This window comes from Mytilus californianus, unplaced genomic scaffold (genome assembly GCF_021869535.1).
Source record: "Mytilus californianus isolate M0D057914Y unplaced genomic scaffold, xbMytCali1.0.p SCAF_4, whole genome shotgun sequence".
NCBI classification, from domain to species: Eukaryota; Metazoa; Mollusca; class Bivalvia; order Mytilida; family Mytilidae; genus Mytilus; species Mytilus californianus.
The window spans coordinates 13,125,898-13,148,499 of NW_026262690.1; the positions used below are offsets into that span (position 1 = coordinate 13,125,898).

Consider the following 22,602-nt stretch of genomic DNA (forward strand, 5'->3'; position numbering starts at 1 on the left):
ATTTCATATTTCGATTGAAAATGGTTCGAAAGCGAAATCGGAAACAACTTCAATGGCCAAAGCCTGCACAAAACAAGACATCCAGTCAAAACAGAAACAATGTCCGAAAAGAGAACCAACAACTGCATCTGGAGAGCATACCATGTCCACAAGATCGCTTCAGACAGAATCTTTTAAGGGAAAGTATAATTGATAGAAGAGATCTCAACAAAAGTTTGTTTGAAAAGGCAAGAGTAAAAGTGTCTTCTGTCTTTCCCGGGTGCAAAATAATCACGTGCTTCTCCAATATTACATTTGAAATAATGCATTTAATACCACACTATCCACACTTGTTACCAGAACTTATTTTACTGAGAACAGTGGAAGATGATTCGATATTGCTTGGCAAAATACACAGGGTTTCTGAAGTGAATAAGAAGGTTTATGTTCGGGTAAGTATATATAGGTTGTGTTATGTGTGGTTATATGTGTCTATTACTGAGAGAATATCGACAGGGTTTCGTTGGTAATGCGTCTTATTCAGCAATGTTTATGCATAGGTGAATTAAATAACTACCCATAAACACATTTAAATACTGGGCTCGTCCAGTTTTTTCTGTTTAGGTTCTGTGAGTTGGTCAGCCTGGATTCATGGGGGATGTTGAATAGGGATAGAAACAAGCCGGCTTCATACCCATTAGAGTTGTTGCAAGCGTTCTTGAGTTAGATCGGGTGTATTTTATGTGGATCCCTTCTGGGCATGTTATAAAAATACTTTTTTTGTTTAATTTGTTTTACCAAGTATCATTCAATATATAACAGAAACAATTAAAAAATTAAGTGTATTTAAAATTTTCTTAAAAATCCTTTTAAAATCAAGATCTAGAGCAGATATGATAATTAAATTGTATTTGATAGAACAATTTGGTTTTTTTTTAATTTTTCAAGGAATTAAGACTCATGACCCCTATTTGTATTTGATATTTCGGATGCACTGATGAAAAGCAATTCTCTCATTAAATTTTAACAAATTCGTTTAATGACTCTTAATAAGGAAAAAATTAAGTTTCCCCTTAACTATATAACCCATATAAAATAACTGTGATTTCGTTAATTTCGATGTATTTTAACGAATAAACAAGGTCCGCGACCCCACAGTTTTTATATTAAAATTTGAAAGCACATTGACCCACAAGTCTGTCACTGAAGTTTAAGAAATATTTATCGTCGAATATTTAGACACCCCAGCTACCTAAAAACAAATTCTTTTTCTGGTGAAGGTGAAGGGGTCAATATTTCGCTTACCCAAACAAAGTGATAAAAACACTATTTTAAACCTCACATATGTTAATTTTTAAAAAGTTATTTGTTAAAATTAGAAATTATAAATATCTACATGCAAACCGATGCTGTGGGTCATTACATATACAGAAAATGGGAAAAAAGAGCAAATGACTTTTTTAAATGCAAATATATAAAAGCTGCAAATTATATTTTCATTTGACTTTAACAGTTAATTTAATTGTGAAAAATCCGTGATGAATTTAAAGTTACAAAAATGTTTTTTGTTCATTCCTTCATTTTCATGTTCCTGCCGTTCCAACAACAATGTTACAGTCCAGAACATCTACATTTAACATCCATCAAAGACCTTTTTGACAACAAAGTTCTCAATTTCAAAGCTCAATATCAATATTGAATATTGACCTTGTTTTCACAGACTAAATGGATGAATCGTAATAAAAGGAGACGTGGAATGTCAATCAGACAGCAAACCTACGACAAAAACATAAAAAAGACATCCAAAAACATATGGTCCTCAACAGTAGGCATGTGTCTACGAATATTATAAACTCTAAAACGTCCCAAGTCTATAGAAGTTGTGAATGAGTCAGAAACATTCAAAACATCTGTCATTACTTGAACATTGAGGATTGTCTAACTTACATTTTGTTTCGTTTAGATCTAATATATCATTTGTATTCCTTTTTATCGTGTGACTGGTGTAGATTAATCTAGACACACTAATCGGACACTCTGTATTCGGTATCATATATTTTTTTACATTTCTAGGATATTTACGACGAAGAACTGTGCTTGGAGCTTCTCTGTTTGTCTGGTATAACAAGGCCGGGACGCTTCGTCGCACTCAAAAACCCAACACTTACAGTATTTCAAGATGGCGAGTTTGGATTTCGTACAAATGAAACAGGAAGTGTTCATTATATTGACGTGGATGGAGGTTACTTCAGTACTGCATGTATAATTTTTGTCACAATTATTTGTGTTTTGATTTTTTTCATATTTTGTAAAATGTTGTGGTGAATAAAAAGTACTCATCTCACGACATTTGTTTCTGGGAAAAAAAAACATCACTTAATTTGTGTGTGTCTCTGTCCTGTATGTTCTCCCGTTTATTTGTATTGTAGTCCTATCATGTAATCTTGTCATTTTAATGTTATATTTAACATTGCCATAAAAGCGGGAGGTTTGGCTAGCCACACAACCAGGTTCAACCCACCATTTTTTCTTAAAATGTCCTGTACCAAGTCAGGAAAATGGCCATTGTTATATTATAAATTGTTTCTGTGTGTGTTGCATTTTAGTGTTGTGTTTCTGTTGTGTCGTTGTTCTCCTCTCATATTTGATGTGTTTCCTCAGTTTTAGTTTGTAACCCGGATTTCTTTTTTTCTCAATCGATTTATGAATTTCGAACAGCGGTATACTACTGTTGCCTTTATTTAATATAATGCGTAAGTTCAAATTTTTGGAAACTCATAAAATATATGATATTTGAGAATAGATTATAAAAGGAGAACCCAAAACATACATCAACATTTTTTTCTTACTTTCAGATATATTTGTTAACTCAATGACCCCTTTGTTTTGTGAGTGCTTACATCTGTAATTTGAACATGGGTTTAAGAATACTAATGAGACAAAGGTCTGCTTCATATCTAAAATATTATTTTATTTGTTTATGTTATGGAAAACTAGGATCTACGATAAACGCATTGATGTCAGTTTTCCTATTCTCAACTGACCCTTCTATTGTGTAATATACCATTCGACTCGTTCACCCAAAATCGTTTATGTATCTTGGCGGTTATAGAACTAGAGCGGTAATCTATGTCACAATCTCTTCAGTCGTCGCCAGCATAAATAGCTCGATCGTTACAGTGTCTATGTTTCCCAACACTTATTAAGGTAGATGGGGTGTCTAAATTATAATTCATAGAATTTTTTAATAATTTGCCAAAATGTAGTTTATATCATGCTTTTTTTTTAAAAATAATAAAAAAAATGGGTCACGGGGCTTATTTTCACGCTACAGGTTGCGCAAAATTGACAGATTTTGTATAGATTATGCATTGAAAACCCAATTTTCTGCAATAAAACGAAAACTACACCATAGAATTTTGAGATAAAATATGAGAAGATAGTTTAAATATTATGCTTTCAGATAAGAAAAAGAAAAAATGGGGTCACGGGACCCGTTTTCTTGCTACATAATAAAAAAGGTAAATTCCTAACACATTCTATTGTAAAAATAACTTTATCTGAATTATCTGCCCTTACATTTGAGTTGCCTCCCCTTATGTGGCAAAGTTGGAAAAAATTGAATCGAACAAAAGTATTCTGTTTTTTGTAAAATACAACCATAAATATGATAAAACATGTCATTTTCTATATTGAAATGAAAATTCTTACACATGAATTACCTACTACTCTCAAAGCTTGCACATTTTCTTAAAGATCTAGACCGATTGTTTTCTGGTATTTCAAAATCCAAGATGGAGGAAGACACCATATCTACCTTAAAGGGATCCCTGCTGCTTTAAGTGTTAGTTTTCTTTGTTGTCAATTGTGATATTTTAATCGTCGATGTACCTGTTTTATCTTGCAGCAACAGGCTATTGTCTATCCTTTATCTATAAAGATTGTATTTTATTACATTTTACCTTTCTAAGGATCATAGTAAACAGGCATTTAATTTAGCTTCGGGGGGAAAAATACCAATATACTATATAACACGTCAAGGTAACCACCTCGTATTTTTGAGACATGACACTCAGTCGCGAACTTCCGTTATATTTCGATTACGCGGTTGTCTATCCCACTGAAACTTGTTAATTCTTAAATAAGTATTAAAAAGTAAAATCACAAAAATACTGAACTCCGAGAAAAATTCAAAAAGGAAAGTCCCCAATCAAATGGCAAATAAAAAAAAACAAACACATCAAACGAATGGATAACAACTGTCATATTCCAGACTTGGTACAGGCATTTTCTTATGTAGAAAATGGTGGATTGCACCTGGTTTTATAGCTAGCTAAACCTCTCACTTGTATGACAGTCGCATCAAATTCCATTATATTGACAACGATGCGTGAACAAAACAAAGAGACACAATAGGTAAAAATGTCAAAAATAGGGGTACAGAGGTCAACATTGTGTTATCATCTTAATCATTATAAAAACAAATAAATATAACGAAGAAGCACAAAAATGCATACATCAAATTTAAAATCCTCATTTTGCTTATATTATACGATTTTATGTATCTATGTAAAATCCACCCATAAAGGATGGAAGGTTTGAAGTACTGGCGTAAAATCGCGCGTTTGAAATTCGCACAGGTAGACATAAAATAATTTTGTCGTTCAAAGTATGAGGGGATACATAAATACAGAGTCACGTAAAATGGATATAACAAAAACAGACTTAACAGTAAAAGTAATATTAATAAATAAAATAAAATAATTGTGTGGTACAAAGTATGACGATATACATAAGTACAGAGTCACGTCAAATGTATATCACAAAAAACAGACTCAACAGTAAAAGTAATATTAATAAATAAAATAATTTTGTCGTTCAAAGTATGACGGGATACATAAGCACAGAGTCACGACAAATGGATATCTCAAAAAAACAGACTTAACAGTAAAAGTAATAATAATAAAGATAAATAAAAGAATACTATAACACGTTATTAAGATGATAAACAACGTCAGTACGCAACATCTATAATTCAAGACCATCGTGTATTATTTGTGAAGTTGATACGGAATATTTATCAACAAGTTCTTGGTACCTTCCGATGAACTTTTTTAGAAAAAGGACGAGACGTTCTTTGACATACCCCTGGTTTATCAACTTTCTGCTCAGACACTGGTGACGTTTTACAAAGTCTGAGTAGGAGCTGCAAGCTCTTGAATACTGAATAAGTTGGGAAATGTATATCCCATATGCAGGTGAAGTTGGTATATTGCTACTAAGGTGGGGGAAATTGATAATTTCAAAATTAAAATCGTCTCGTTTGTCATAGATTCTGGGACTGAGATGACTGTGCATGTCAAATTCGAGGTATAAGTCTAAAAATGAGGCGGAGGAAGCCGTGTCTGTTGTTTCTTTAATTTCTAGTTCTGGTGGATATATTAATATAACCCAATCAGAAAAGTTCGGATTGTTAATGGAAAGAACATCATCAATATATCTGAAAGTGAAATTAAATAACCTGGCTTCTTTGATCTTCTTGTTTTTGACAAGTGTCTGAAGGAACTCCGATTCATCTGAAAATAAGAAGAGGTCGGCAAGGAGAGGCGCACAGTTCGTTCCCATAGAATTGCCGATAATTTGTTGAAAAAGTCTACCTCCGAATTCAACAAATATGTTGTCAATAAGAAACTCCAGCATACTGATCACTTGTTCCTCTGTGTAGCATGTTTTACCCTTTTGTTCACTATTAACAAAATATGCCTTATGGTATCCCAAAGTAATAAATTTATAGCGTATGCTACCATTTTTATGATGAAAAGCATTGTGGATTATTTCTTTTAGACGGTTTTTCAATTTCACATTGGGGAATGGTGGTATACAAGGTTGAAAAATCAAAAGTTTTGATAGAACTAATTTCAGAAAAAGACCGGGATTTAAAACTATCCAGAAGTTCTTTAGAGTTTTTAAGAATCCACATATGGTTAATACCACTACGCGAGTAAACAGTTTCACAGCATTTCTGAAGACCCTCTTTCACTGCGGACAGAATTTTAGTCAATCTAATGGACAATTCTTTAGTGGAACATGCAGATGAGCCGGCAATTTACCGTTGTTTGTTTGTTTAATTTATCAACAAAACAGTGTATGCCACGCTTATTTCTGTTGTCGGAATCATTCGTAGCAGGCCTTCAAAGTAGGTAAATGGTAAGTTATTTCGTCTTCTCACAGCAAAATGACAATGTTAAACTCGCAGTGAATGATTGATTATATATATCTCGGTTTCCGATTGGTAAATCCTCTTGCTTAAAATAAATGTTCTATAGAGTTACATCAATTTTGTAAAGTCTATAAAATTTTGAATACCAGCTACGAATCAATCTTACAGTAGTCTTTAGTCAGAGAGATAATGATCTATTCATTATTTGTAATTGGCTTTCAACTAGCGTTCATTAAGTGCGAGTATTCTTATTTCGGTGCTATGTGTCTATTGTTTTATGTTAGTTTTTTTGTGTGTCTCGTACCGATCTTTTGAGTTAAGACAATTGCAACTGATTTTTAAAGTTTGTTCTAATGTTGACCTGTTACACTATTGTCTCAGGTAAGGGGAAGGTTAGCGCTCACAGACGTTAAAAAAAGGCAATAGTAGTATACCGCTGTTCAATAGTCATAATTCGATTAAGCAAAAACAAATCCGGGTAACAAACTAAAACCGAGGGAAACACATCACCTATAAGAGGAAAACAACGGAACAACAGAAACACTGAACTATAACAAAGCAAACGCCAACATACATAGAAAGGGAATGTCTGATAACAACTGCTATATTCCTGACTTGGTATTGGACATTTTAAGAAAACATGGTGGGTTGAATCTGGTTTTAAAAAACACGCCACATTTTTTTTTATGTGCCTGTCCCAAGTCAGGAGCCTTTAGTTTAGTGGTTGTCGTTGGTTCTGTCATATTTGTTTTTTCGTAAATTGTTTTGTTATAAATTAGGCCGTTAGTTTTTCGTTTGAATTGTTTCACATTTTATATGTCGGGGCCTTTCATAGCCGACTATACGGTATGGGGTTTTCTCATTAATGAAGGCCATAGGTTGTCTATAATTGCTTACACCCACATCATTGAACTCTTATTAAAAGTTTCAGTTGGTGGGACAGACAACCGCGGAATTGAAATATAAAAGAATATAGGTAATGTTTTTCACAGACAAGCGCCTATGTCAGTGTAGTACTGATTTTTTTTTTTTTTTTTTTTTTTTTTTTTTTTTTTTTGGCGGGGTTTGTGATGCTCAATTTAATGATTACAGTTGTGTGGCCAATTCTTTTTCTGGTCGTCTTTAAATTTTTGTTCAATGTTTTGCCTGTCTTCTTGAATTTAGATTGCTCACGTGCTGTCTTCTCTTTTACAAAATCCTTATTCTAAAACCATCATAGATTTCATTTATATTAATCACTGTTCCACGCATATGTAATATTTTCATCTGTGTCCAAGAGAGCTTTCTACGCTTTTTACTTTTATAAAGGATACCAAAGGCAAATGTTATTATTAAGTGTTTATTTTATGTGTGAAAAAGAGCAGAAAACAGCCGAAGGTCACCAATGGGTCTTCAACACAACGAGAAAATCCCGCACCAAATGTCTGTTAATGAGAATAAATTGCCCTCTTTTTAAGCGCACTTTTCCAATTAAAGATTAGGAACTATTATAACAAGAGAAGGAATAACTAGTACATGTTTTAAGATTGACGTGACGATAACAACACTGTTCAGAGTATAGTTATGAAGATAAAAATAGTCTCACAAAACACAGGTATATGGAAAGATCTACATTTAAATACAACTGTATAAGAAGTATCTACCGTATGTTAATACCATGCTAGTAGAAATAAACTTCAAGTCTTCTTCTTTGGTAAAATTCAAACTTTATGCCTAAGCGACTAAACGATGCAATTGGGACTAACCGAGGAACAAATATGCAAATATTAAAGAAAATAAAAAATCAAATACTTGAAAACTTTTACTTTCGCTTTTACATATTTTCCGGAAATTAATTTGCTGGTACTTCCGGTCGTCAAATATCGACAATTATAAGGTAAGTCATTCATAATCATATTTGTAAAAATACATAGGACAATATTTGGACGATTAACTAATAATTCAATATGAAATACAAGATATAAAATATAAGATGTACTTTTGTTTTTTTCTGACGTATTCACCAACTGTTTTATTAGCTGTTATTTTACCAGGAAATATTTGACTCAGATAGAAACTATATGAACTTCATTCACAAGATACAACAAGATAATGTCAATACCAAATAGAGTTAACTATGACTTTGGGATGAAGAACAGCAATGAAAGTACTCTTCTAATAATTTTGATTATTGCATGCGCACGCCTAATTTTGTATATTAGATTGATCAACTATATCCAATATGTTTCATGTTGTTGAATTAATAATATGACAAACCATTTAAAAATACAACTCAAACGGCAGCCAAATGTCAATACTAACAAAAATTAAAAGATCACACTCTGTTTTACCTGTATGTGAAAAACAAACTTTGTCTACGCCAACCAATTAACAACGAATGCTTAAATCACCGAAAATATACCCACAGAATCTTATCTACATAAAAAGAAATAAAAGAGATATGGGTTATGTGTATCTGAGCCGATACATAAAAAAGGAGAATAGAAATCGTCAAAAATACTAATTGGTACAATAGACCACATCTACCACACGAACAAGATAGCCTGACTTGGTAAAGGTACATAATGTGGCGGGTATAAACCAGCTTGAAGTGCACACAAGCATTCCTTTAGCCTATCTAAACCATATGATGTAAAGCTACCAGGATTAAAATTGTGTATGCCAGAGGCGCGTTTTGTCCACAAAAGACTCATCAGTGACGCTCGACTAAAAAATGTTAAAAGGCAAAATAAAGTTGACGAACAATGAGGACCCAACATTCCGAAAGTTGTTGCCAAATACAGCTAAGGTAATTTATTCCTGGTATAGCAAACCCTAAGTATTTCAAAAAATTCAAAGCTTTGTAAACTGTTAAATTATAATTATGACCACATTATGATATTTCATGTGCTGACTACTGAGCTGGTGATACCAACGGATTTTCGATTGAAAATGGTTCGAAAGCGAAATCGAAAACAACTTCAATGGCCAAAGCCTGCACAAAACAAGACATCCAGTCAAAACAGAAACAATGTCCGAAAAGAGAACCAACAACTACATCTAGAGAGCATACTATGTCCAGAAGATCACTTCAGGCGGAATCTTTTTAGGGAAAGTATAATTGAAAGAAGGGATCTCAACAAAAGTTTGTTTGAAAAGGCAAGAGTAAAAGTGTCTTCTGTCTTTCCCGGGTGCAAAATTATCACGTGCTTCTCCAATATTACATTTGAAATAATGCATTTAATACCACACTATCCACACTTGTTACCAGAACTTATTTTACTGAGAACAGTGGAAGATGATTCGATATTGCTTGGCAAAATACACAGGGTTTCTGAAGTGAATAAGAAGGTTTATGTTCGGGTAAGTATATATAGGTTGTGTTATGTGTGGTAATATGTGTCTATTACTGAGAGAATATCGACAGGGTTTCGTTGGTAATGCGTCTTATTCAGCAATGTTTATGCATAGGTGTATTTAATAACTTCCCATAAACACGTTAAAATACCAGGCTCGTCCAGTTTTTCTGTTTAAGTCCTGAGAGTTGGTCAGCCTGGATTCATGGGGGATGTTGAATAGGGTAAGAACACAAGCCGGCTACAAACCCGTTAGAGTTGTTGCAAACGTTCTTGAGGTAGATCGGGTGTATTTTATGTGGATTCCTTCTGGGCATGTTATAAAATTACTTTTTTGGTGTAATTTGTTTTACCAAGTATCATTCAATATATAACAGAAACAATTAAAACTTGAAATTTAAAGATTAGACTATAAAAAAATTAAGTGTATTTAAAATTTTCGTAAAAATCCTTTAAATTCAAGAGCAGATATGATAATTAAATTGTATTTGATAGAACAATTTGTGTTTTTTAATTTTTCAAGAAATTAAGGCTCATGACCCCTATTTGTATTTGATATTTCGGATGTATTGATGAAAAGCAATTCTCTCAATAAAGTTTAACAAATTTTATCGTTTAATGACTCTTCGATAAAGAAAAATTAAGTTTCCCCTTAGCTATATAACCCATATAAAATAAATGTGATTTTGTTAATTTCAATGTATTTTAACGAGAAAACAAGGTCCGTGACCCCCAGTTTTTATATTAAAATTTGGAAGCACATTGACCCAGAAGTCTCACTGAAGTTTCAGAAATATCGTCGAATATTTAGACACCCCAGCTACCTAAAAAAAATCTTTTTCTGGTGAAGGTGAAGGGGTCAATATTTCGCTTACCCAAACAAAGTGATAAAAACACTATTTTTAACCTCACATATGTTATTAAAAAGTTATTTGTTAAATTTAGCAATTATAAATGTCTACATGCAAACCGATGCTGTGGTTCATTAAATATACCGAAAATGAAAAAAAGGAGCAAATGACTTTTTTAAATGTAAATATATAAAAGCTGCAAATTATATTTTCATTTGAATTTAACATTTTTTTTTAATTTTGAAAAATCCATGATGAACTTAAAGTTACAGAAATGTTTTCTATTCATTCCTTCATTTTCATGTTCCTGACGTTCCAACAACAGTGTTACAGTCAAGAACATCTACATTTGACATCCATCAAAGACCTTTTTGACAACAAAGTTCTCAATTTCAAAGCCCAATATCAATATTGAATATTGACCTTGTTTTCACAGACTAAATGGATGAATTGTAATAAAAAGAGACGTGGAATGTCAATCAGACAGCAACGCTACGACAAAAACATAAAAAGACATCCAAAAACATATGGTCCTCAACAGTAGACATGTGTCTACGAATATGATAAACTCTAAAACGTCCCAAGTCTATAGAAGTTGTGAATGAGTCCGAAACATTCAAAACATCTGTCATTACTTGAACATCGAAGATTGTCTAAAAGAGGGACGAAAGATACCAGAGGGACAGTCAAACTCATAGATCGAAAACATTACATTTACATTTCGTTTCGTTTATATCAAATGTATCATTTGTATTCCTTTGTATCGTGTGACTGCGTGACTGGTGTAGATTAATCTAGACACACTAATCGGACACTCTGTAATCGGTGTCATATTTTTTTTTTTTACATTTCTAGGATATTAACGACGAAGAACTGTGCTTGGAGCTACTCTGTTTGTCTGGTATAACAAGACCGGGACGCTTCGTCGCACTCAAAAACCCAACACTTACAGTATTTCAAGATGGCGAGTTTGGATTTCGTACAAATGAAACAGGAAGTGTTCCTTATATTGACGTGGATGGAGGTTACTTCAGTACTGCATGTATAATTTTTGTCACAATTATTTGTGTTTTGATGTTTTCATATTTTGTAAAATGTTGTGGTGAATAAAAAGTACTCATCTCACGACATTTGTTTCTGGAAAAAAAACATCACTTAATTTGTGTGTGTCTCTGTCCTGTATGTTCTCCCGTTTATTTGTATTGTAGTCCTATCCTGTAATCTTGTCATTTTAATGTTATATTTAAGTTCAAATTTTTGGAAACTCATAAAATATATGATATTTGAGAATAGTAACAGATTATAAAAGGAGAACCCAAAACATACATCAACATTTTTTTTCAAATTGATAAAAATATATTTACTTTTGTAAACATTTACGCCAAAAATAAAGATAGAAATACATTCTTCAAAAAAGCTTTAAGTGTCATTGAAAAATATAAACTTGGTATAATTATTATAGGGGGAGATATGAATGAAACGCTTAATATAAAAGTTAAAAGAAGTAATAGAAAAGATAAACAAAAAATAAAAAATAAAAAATAAGACAAATGCGTTGAAAAGTTTAATAAAAAAACTAAAGGTTATAGACATTTGGAGAGTAATAAATTCAAAAAAAAAAAAAAAAAAATTACCTTGATAAGAAAAAAAAATGAAGTAGCTAGTAGAATTGATTATTTTCTCGTGAGTCAAGACATGAGACCTAGGGTACTCCACACTGATATAAGACCCACCACAATTCAATATACAAACCATCTAGCGATTTCACTTAAGATAAATCATTGTCAGGGGGAGAAAGGAAAGGGTTATTTCAAATTAAACAATAGTATTATTAAAGTCGAATCAAAATGAAGATAAACACTTTAATAGATAAATATGAAAAATTAAGAAACCGAAAAAGCTTAGCAATTGTGTGGGATCTGTTTAAAATAGAGGTAAAGGAGACTACTATTGAATATTGTAAATTTAAAGCTGTAAATAAACGAGATGAAATTAAAGAATTAGAACAAGAACTAAAACTTTTGAATGAAATTCAGGATAACAACCTTGCTGAAAAAAAAAAAAAAATGCCGAACATAATAGATTCAATAAAGAAAACCGAAGAAATGCTACAAACTCTATATTCTGATAAAATAAAAGGGGCACAAATTAGATCAAGAGTTAAGTGGATAGAAGAAGGCGAAAAAAATACAAAATATTTTTTGGGATTAAAGAAATCGAGACAGACAAGAAAAAATATTATTGCTATTAGAGACAGTCAAGGGGAAATAACTGAAGGTAAAATATTAGAAACGGGGAGGAATTATTATGTAAATTTATATACTTCAACTAAGCCAGATTTAGGAGAAATTGAGAAATATATTGAAAATACAAAAATAAACTGTAAACAAACTACACTCGAAAGTAATGAAATTGAAGGAAAGCTGACAATAGAGGAATGTACAAATTCTGTTTTCAAAATGAAACTTAACAAAACACCGGGTATTGATGGTCTTCCAATTGAATTTTATAGATCTTTCTGGTCCAACTTACAATATTTTGTTGTAGATGTCTTTAATCATTGTTATGAGAAACAAGAATAGACAAATTCACAGAAACTAGGATTAATTACCCTTATTTACAAGAAAAATGACCCGTTAAAATTAGACAATTATAGACCAATTACTTTATTAAATGTAGATACCAAAATTAAAGCATATTCTCTTGCACAAAGACTTAAACCAGTATTGCATAAAATCATTCACAGTGATCAAAACGGGTATGTAAAAAAAAGATATATTGGGTTTAATATTAGACAAATCCAAGATATTATAGACTATTCAGAAAAATTCAACGTAGACTTTTTTTAGATTTTTCAAAGGCATTTGACTCATAAGAATTGGAATTTATGTATTGTTCATTAAAGAAATTTGGCTTTCAGAAATCTTTACTGAAGTGGATAAATACTTTATATACATATATAAAGGGTTGCATATTAAATAATGGGTGGATTTCAATACCCTTCCGCATTGAGCGCGGGATCCGTCAAGGGTGTCCCGCGAGTTCTATAATTTTCGTTTTTGCTGTTGAAATTCTAGCCTGTAGATTAAGAAAAGATAAAAATTTTTTAAAGGTTTTCAAATCAAACTAGATAATAAAACCCATACTCTAAAGTTAAGCCGGCTTGCAGATGACACCACTTTATTTTAAAATTCAAAACAAGAAGTTTCATTAACTTTGAACAATATCGAAATTTTCGGATCACTTTCAGGCTTAAAGCTTAATCGAAATAAAACAGAGGGGATATGGCTCGGAAATTTAAAGTCCTTTAAAGACATTAAGTGGACACAAGAACCGATAAAAGTATTAGGAATATATTTTCAACATAATAAAAATGAGTGTAAAAAATTAAACTTGCAAAAACAATACGAAAAATCGGAAAAAATAATTAAAGATTGGAATAAAAGAAAATTAACTATGTTAGGTAAAATAACTCTTGTTAAATCACTAATCCTACCAAATATTACCTATGTTGCATCACTAACAGAAATTGATAAGAATACCTCGCAAAATTTAAAAAAATAATATATAGTTTTATATGGAATAGTTCAAAGAGCTATAATAAGTAAAAAAATTTATGCTGGCGGGCTTATAATGATAGACATAGATAAATATATACAATCCATTAATATTATTTAGATAAAAAGACTCATTGATAATGAAGACTCATCACCCAATTGGAAAGTCTTACCAAAATTTTACCTAGACAAATTTGGACAAGAATTCCTTATATTTAAAATGGACTTTAACAATATTAATTTGATTAATAAACTTAATTGTTCCAGAATTTTACTTAAAAATAATCATATCATGGATAAATTCAAAATCTGAAAAAGAATCAGATCGACTAACATATAAACATATCAGACAGCAACTAATATGGGACAATAAGCATATCAAATTAAAAGATAAATATCTTATTTTCAAATATTGGATAGACAGTAAAATTTTATTTGTAAATGACATAATTGATGATAAAGGAAAAATTGATCAAAATAAGATTTTAGTTAAACTATCTTAATTTGCCATGCTAATTGGTTTTCGGAATATACTAAATTGATGAAAGCAATACCAAAACAGTGGTTTCAAGAGCAAATAAAAGAAGAATCAGTTAAAACAAAAGTCGCTACCGACTCCGAATTTAAATTCATAGATAGAGAAGGATAAATGATACCAATAAAAGCATTTTCCTCAAAAGATATCTACATCTCCCTTTTAAAAAGATATTATGAGAAAGCAATAGGATTTCAAAAATGGGACAGAATTCTTAATTTAGATAACAATACAAGGAAAAGAGAACAAATGTTGTACTTTATCTTTAACTTTATCCAAGATAATAAATTGAGAATGTTAAGATGGAAATTTCTACATTGCATTTTGCCAACCAAACAATTACTTTTCTCTTGGAAAATAACTAAAACTCCTTTATGTAATATATGTAATGTCATTGAAAAATTTATGAACATTACTTTTTGACATGCAAATATCTGAAATCATTTTGGGATCAAATGAAACTAATACTAGACAAACTTAAAATAGGACATCATATAATATCACTTGCATCACTTTTGTAAAATTGTATGGATACAAGATAAACGATATAAATTCTTACAATATTAACGATTTTCTAACAATCATACTTTTTACTATATATAAACTATATTATATATCCGAGCAGAAAATAAAACAAATTAATGTGTTTGAAATTTTTAAAAATGACCTTCTCCAACATTATGAAATATTGACAAATAAACAAGGCAAATATAAAAACTTCTACAAATTTGGTTGCAGAAAAAATTAATCTATCTTCTTAAACTAAGAATATATCATATTAATTTTTTTTTATTCTGTTACACATTATTTATTATCAAAACTGTATATTGTGTACCAACAAGTACTAACTTATCACTGAAATGCTATATACTAACGTTAACGAGGCATGGATAAGGTACCGGTACTTTATGTATCTCTAAAAAATGTACATTTCAAATAAAATTATATAGAATTTTACATTTTTTTCTCACTATGTTTTTTGAGTTCTTACATCTGTAATTTAAACATGGGTTTAAGAATACTAATCAGACAAAGGTCTGCTTCATATCTAAAATATTATTTATTTGTTTATGTTATGGAAAACTAGGATATACGTTAAACGCATTGATGTCAGTTTTCCTATTCTCAACTGACCCTTCTTTTGTATAATATACCATTCGACTCGTTCATCCAAAATCGTTTATGTATCTCGGCGGTTATAGATCTAGAGTGGTAATCTATGTCACAACCCCTTCAGTAGTCGCCATCATAAATAGCTCGATCGTTACGGCGTCTTTGTTTCCCAACACTTATTAAAGGAATCCCTGCTGCTTTAAGTGTTAGTTTTCTTTGTTGTCAATTGTGATATTTTAATCGTCGATGTACCTGCTTTCTCTTGTTTTCTCTTGTGGCAACAGGCCTTTGTCTATCCTTTATCTATAAAGATTGTATTTTATAACAAGCATTCTACTTTTCTAAGGATCATAGTACACAGGCATTAGCTTCGGGGGGAAAAATACCAATATACAATATAACATGTCAAGGTACCCACCTCGTATTTTTGAGACATGACACTCAGTCGCGAACTTCCGTTATATTTCGATTACGCAGTTGTCTATCCCACTGAAACTTGTAAATTCGTAAATAAGTATTAATTTATCAACAAAATAGTGTATGACACACTTATTTCTGTTGTCGGAATCATTCGTAGCAGGCCTTCAAAGTAGGTAAATGGTAAGTTATTTCGTCTTCTCACAGGAAAATGACAATGTTAAACTTGCAGTGAATGGTTTATTATATATATCTCGGTTTTCGATTGGTTAATCATCTTGCTAAAAGCAAATGTTCTATAGAGTTTTATCAATTTTTTAAAGTCAATAAAATTTGGAATGCCAGCTACGAATCAATCTTACAGTAGGTTTTAGTCAGAGAAATAATGATCTATTCATTATTTGTAATTGGCTTTCAACTAGCGTTCATTAAGTGCGAGTATTCTTATTTCAGTGTTTTGTGTCTATTGTTTTATGTTAGTTTTTTTGTGTGCCTCGTACCGATCTTTTGAGTTAAGCCAATTGCAACTGATTTTTACAGTTTGTTGTTACACCAATGTCTCAGGTTAGGGGAAGGTTGAGCGCTCACAGACAAAGGCAACAGTAGTATACCGCTGTTCAATAGTAATAATTCGATTAAGCAAAAACAAATCCGGGTAACAAACTAAACCCGAGGGAAACACATCAACTATAAGAGGAAAACAACGGAACAACAGAAACACTGAAGTACAACAAAGCAAACGCCAACATACATAGAAAGGGAATGTCTGATAACAACTGCCATATTCCTGACTTGGTACAGGACATTATAAAAAAAAATGGTGGGTTGAATCTGGTTTTAAGAAACACGCCACATTTCTTTTTTATGTGCCTGTCCCAAGTCAGGAGCCTTTAGTTTAGTGGTTGTCGTTTGTTCTGTCATATTTGTTTTTCGTAAATTGTTTTGTTATAAATTAGGCCGTTAGTGATCTCTTTTGAATTGTTTCACATTTTGCATGTCGGGGCCTTTCATAGCTGACTATACGGTATGGGGTTTTCTCATTAATGAAGGCCATAGGTTGCCTATAATTGCTTACACCCACGTCATTAAACTCTTATTAAAAGTTTCAGTTGGTGGGACAGACAACCGCGGAATTGAAATATAAAAGTATATAGGTAATGTTTTATTCACAAACAAGCGCCAAGTCAGTGTAGTACCGATGTTTTTTTGTTGTTGTTTTTTTTTTTATTTCTTGAGGATATTAAGACAAGAGACATCTACGCTATTGTTTAATGACTTATCACCGGTAATGACTCATCAACGAATTATACAGGAACAACACGACGGATATCACTAGTAGAACAGGAACTGTTGGCCCTTCTGAGGCATCTGAGTTCATCAGCGGATTTTTTTGGCCGGGTTCGTGTTGCTCAATTTAATGTTTACAGTTGTGTGGACTATTGTTTTTCTGGTCGTCTTTAAATTTTTGTTCAATGTGTTGCCTGTCTTTATGAATTTAGATTGCCCACGTGCTATCTTCTGCCGGGTTACATTAATGACTGGACCGAATGACAGGACCGAATAACAGGACCAAATGAAAAATGTCCTGTCATTATCAGCGTTGGTCAGGTCAAGTTTTCTAAACTTCTAAAATAAAAATCTCATTTTTTTTCTTTAATCTATATATTAAATGATGAAATCTTATCATCTTTCAAATTTGAGATTAATCCTTTGAGAAATGAAAAAGTTATTAGCATTTTTCATTTGGTCCTGTCATTAAGTCCTGTCATTCGGTCCAGTCATTAGTGTAACCCTCTTCTGCCTTCTCTTTTACAACATCCTTATTATAAAACCATTTTAGATTTCATTTTAATTAATCACTGTTCCACGCATATGTAATATTTTCATCTGTGTCCAAGACAGCTTTCTATGCTTTTTACTTTTATAAAGGATACCAAAGGCATTGTTAATATCAAGTGTTTATTTTATGTATGAAAAAGGAGTCCTTCTCATCGCGTCTTGACACGACCATGCACCTCCACATGCATTTAATGTCAAGACTTAAACGCAAATTGAAGAAACATTTAGTTGCTATTTATCATCATACTTTATACTAAATATAAGTTCAATATAATTGAGAATGGAAATGGAGAATGTGTCAAAGAGATAACAACCCGACCAAAGAGCAGAAAACAGCCGAAGGTCACCAATGGGTCTTCAACACAGCGAGAAAATCCCGCACCCAATGTCTGTTAATGAGAATAAATTGCCCTCTTTTTATGCGCACTTTTCAGTCGGACGAAAAGAAAATCCAATTCTGCATTAAAAGATTAGGAACTATTATAATAAGAGAAGGAATAACTGGTATATGTTTTAAGATTAATGTGACGATAACAACACTGTTCAGAGTCTAGTTATGAAGATAAAAATAGTCTCACAAAATACGGATATATGGAAAGATCTACATTTAAATACAACTGTATAAGGGAGCTACCATTTGATTTTTATGGGGGGGGGGGGGGGGGGGGGGGGGGTAGGATGAAAAATTTTGTCCTGCCTTTTTATTTTTCCCTCTATTCGGTCCTGCCTTTTTATTTTTCTCTCTATTCGGTCCTGCCTTTTTTTTTTTTTTAGTTTATCCTGACTTTTTTTTTTACATAAATTGTCATCCTGCCTTTTTTTTTTTTGCAAATAATCTCATCCTGCCTATTTTTTGCTCAAAACTCCTGTCCTGCCTATTTTTTTCAAATTTCAGGGTCCATAAAGGGCATAAAATCAGATACAATTGATTAAAATAATTGGTAACAACAACAATAATAGTCACTTGTAAATAAAAAATGAAATACTTGAAAACTTATCAATTAGGGAGCTACCATTTGATTTTTATGGGGGGGGGGGGGGGGGGGGGGCTAGGATGAAAAATTTTGTCCTGCCTTTTTATTTTTCCCTCTATTCGGTCCTGCCTTTTTATTTTTCACTCTATTCGGTCCTGCCTTTTTTTTTTTTTATTTATCCTGACTTTTTTTTTTACATAAATTGTCATCCTGCCTTTTTTTTTGCAAATAATCTCATCCTGCCTTTTTTTTTACTCAAAACTCCTGTCCTGCCTATTTTTTTCAAATTTCATCCTAGCCCCCCCATGAAAATCAAATGGTAGCTCCCTTATCAACTTTTACTTTCGCTTTTACATATTTTCTGGAAATTAATTTGCCTGCTAGTGTTATTGCTGGTCCTTCCGGTCGTCAAACATTGACAGTTATAAGGTAAGTCATTCATAATCATATTTGTAAAAATACATAGGACAATATTTGGACGATTAACTAATAATTCAATATGAAATACAAGATATAAAATGTACTTTTGGTTTTGTTGTGCCTTTGTGAGCTTTTTCTGACGTATTCACCAACTGTTTTACTAGCAGTTATATTATCAGGAAATATTTAACTCAGATAGACACTATATGAACTTCATTCACAAGAAACAACAATACATTGTCAATACCAAATAGAGTTAACTATGACTTTAGGATGAAGAACAGCAATGAAAGTACTCTTCTAATAATTTTGATTATTTGCATGCGCGCGACTAATTTTGTGTATTAGATCAACTACTCGTATATCAAAAAATTAAAAAATACAACTCCAACGGCAGCCAAATGTCAATACTGTTCGTAAATCACAAACAAAAATTAAAAGATCACACTCTGTTTTACCTGTATGTGAAAAACAAACTGTGTCTACGCCAACCAATTAACAACGAATGCTTAAATCACCGAAAATATACCCACAGAACCTTATCTACATAAAAATAAATAACAGAGATATGGGTTATATGTATCTGAGTCGATACATAAACAAAGAGAACAGAAATCATCAAAAATACCAATTGGTACGACAGACCACATCTACCACACGACCAGGATAGCCTAAGTTGCTAAAGGTACATAATGTGGTTGGTATAAACCAGCTTGAAGTGCACACAAGCATACCTTTAGCCTATCTAAACCAGCCTGACTTGATAAAGGTACATAATGTGGCGGGTATAAACCAGCTTGAAGTGCACACAAGCATTCCTTTAACCTTTCTAAACCAGCCTGACTTGGTAAAGGTACATAATGTGGCGGGTATAAACCAGCTTGAAGTGCACACAAGCATTCCTTTAGCCTGTCTAAACCAGCCTGAGTTGGTAAAGGTACATAATGTGGCGGGTATAAACCAGCTTGAAGTGCACACAAGCATTCCTTTAACCTATCTAAACCAACCTGACTTGGTAAAGGTACATAATGTGGTTGGTATAAACCAGCTTGAAGTGCACACAAGCATACCTTTAGCCTATCTAAACCAGCCTGACTTGGTAAAGGTACATAATGTGGCGGGTATAAACCAGCTTGAAGTGCACACAAGCATTCCTTTAACCTGTCTAAACCAGCCTGACTTGGTAAAGGTACATAATGTGGCGGGTATAAACCAGCTTGAAGTGCACACACGCATTCCTTTAGCCTATCTAAACCAGCCTGGCTTGGTAAAGATACATAATGTGGTGCACACAAGCATTCCTTTAGCCTGTCTAAACCAGCCTGACTTGGTAAAGGTACATAATGTCGCGGGTATAAACCAGCTTGAAGTGCACACAAGCATTCCTTTAGCCTGTCTAAACCAGCCTGACTTGGTAAAGGTACATAATGTGGCGGCTATAAACCAGCTTGAAGTGCACACAAGCATACCTTTAGCCTGTCTAAACCAGCCTGACTTGGTAAAGGTACATAATATGGTGGGTATAAACCAGCTTGAAGTGCACTCAAGCATTCCTTTAGCCTGTCTAAACCAGCCTGACTTGGTAAAGGTACATAATATGGTGGGTATAAACCAGCTTGAAGTGCACACAAGCATTCCTTTAGCCTGTCTAAACCAGCCTGACTTGGTAAAGGTACATAATATGGTGGGTATAAACCAGCTTGAAGTGCACACAAGCATTCCTTTAGCCTGTCTAAACCAGCCTGACTTGGTAAAGGTACATAGTGTGGTTGGTATAAACCAGCTTGAAGTGCACTCAAGCATTCCTTTAGCCTGTCTAAACCAGCCTGACTTGGTAAAGGTACATAGTGTGGTTGGTATAAACCAGCTTGAAGTGCACTCAAGCATTCCTTTGGCCTGTCTAAACCAGCCTGACTTGGTAAAGGTACATAATGTGGCGGGTATAAACCAGCTTGAAGTGCACACAAGCATTACTTTAGCCTGTCTAAACCACCCTGACTTGGTAAAGGTGTATAATATGGTGGGTATAAACCAGCTTGAAGTGCACACAAGCATTCCTTTAGCCTGTCTAAACCAGCCTGACTTGGTAAAGGTACATAATATGGTGGGTATAAACCAGCTTGAAGTGCACACAAGCATTCCTTTAGCCTGTCTAAACCAGCCTGACTTGGTAAAGGTACATAGTGTGGTTGGTATAAACCAGCTTGAAGTGCACTCAAGCATTCCTTTAGCCTGTCTAAACCAGCCTGACTTGGTAAAGGTACATAGTGTGGTTGGTATAAACCAGCTTGAAGTGCACTCAAGCATTCCTTTGGCCTGTCTAAACCAGCCTGACTTGGTAAAGGTACATAATGTGGCGGGTATAAACCAGCTTGAAGTGCACACAAGCATTACTTTAGCCTGTCTAAACCACCCTGACTTGGTAAAGGTGTATAATATGGTGGGTATAAACCAGCTTGAAGTGCACACAAGCATTCCTTTAGCCTGTCTAAACCAGCCTGACTTGGTAAAGGTACATAATATGGTGGGTATAAACCAGCTTGAAGTGCACACAAGCATTCCTTTAGCCTGTCTAAACCAGCCTGACTTGGTAAAGGTACATAGTGTGGTTGGTATAAACCAGCTTGAAGTGCACTCAAGCATTCCTTTAGCCTGTCTAAACCAGCCTGACTTGGTAAAGGTACATAGTGTGGTTGGTATAAACCAGCTTGAAGTGCACTCAAGCATTCCTTTAGCCTGTCTAAACCAGCCTGACTTGGTAAAGGTACATAGTGTGGTTGGTATAAACCAGCTTGAAGTGCACTCAAGCATTCCTTTGGCCTGTCTAAACCAGCCTGACTTGGTAAAGGTACATAATGTGGCGGGTATAAACCAGCTTGAAGTGCACACAAGCATTACTTTAGCCTGTCTAAACCACCCTGACTTGGTAAAGGTACATAGTGTAAATAATATATAATAAAATATTGAATCTGAATCTATAAACCAGCTTGAAGTGCACACAAACATTCCTTTAGCCTATCTAAACCATATGTCGTACAACTACCAGGATTAAAATTGTGTATACCAGAGGCGCGCTTTAACTACAAAATACTCATCAGTGACGCTCGAATAAAAATATTAAAGGCAAAATAAAGTTGAAGAGCATTGAGGACCCAACATTCCGAAAGGTTTTGCCAAATACAGCTAAGGCAATCTATTCCTGGTATAGCAAATCCTTAGTATTTCGAAAAATTCAATGCTTTGTAAACTGTTAACTTAAATTATAATTATGACCATATTGTGATATTTGATCATATTTCACGTCAACACAGAAGTGCTGACTACTGGGCTGGTGATACCCGCGGGGAGGAACCTCCGCCAGC

At 33.2% G+C, this 22,602-nt stretch overlaps 1 protein-coding gene and 3 long non-coding RNA genes across 5 annotated transcripts in view; 3 read left to right on the forward strand and 1 right to left on the reverse strand.

Moving 5' to 3' along the window:
* On the forward strand, positions 1–14,846 carry LOC127737490 (uncharacterized). Of its 2 annotated transcripts, none has more exons than XR_007999570.1 (2): positions 1–431; positions 11,241–14,846. It is a non-coding gene; the product is annotated as an uncharacterized LOC127737490 (long non-coding RNA). The 2 variants fall into 2 exon arrangements; XR_007999569.1 differs by lacking the exon at positions 1–431 and adding an exon at positions 8,806–9,541.
* LOC127737491 (uncharacterized) lies at positions 7,741–20,836 on the reverse strand. Its single transcript, XR_007999571.1, has 4 exons — positions 20,710–20,836; positions 20,311–20,394; positions 20,066–20,226; positions 7,741–8,812 (listed from the first exon to the last, which is right to left on the reverse strand). It is a non-coding gene; the product is annotated as an uncharacterized LOC127737491 (long non-coding RNA).
* LOC127737489 (uncharacterized) overlaps positions 18,891–22,602 on the forward strand; it is a 10,069-nt gene continuing 6,357 nt past the window's right edge. Inside the window, exon 1 of the mRNA XM_052248223.1 lies at positions 18,891–19,249. Within this exon, the coding sequence (XP_052104183.1) occupies positions 19,137–19,249 (113 nt within the window). The 5' untranslated portion in view covers positions 18,891–19,136. The remainder of the gene's footprint in view (positions 19,250–22,602) is intronic.
* On the forward strand, positions 20,516–21,236 carry LOC127737492 (uncharacterized). The gene is made up of 3 exons (XR_007999572.1): positions 20,516–20,660; positions 20,829–21,080; positions 21,165–21,236. It is a non-coding gene; the product is annotated as an uncharacterized LOC127737492 (long non-coding RNA).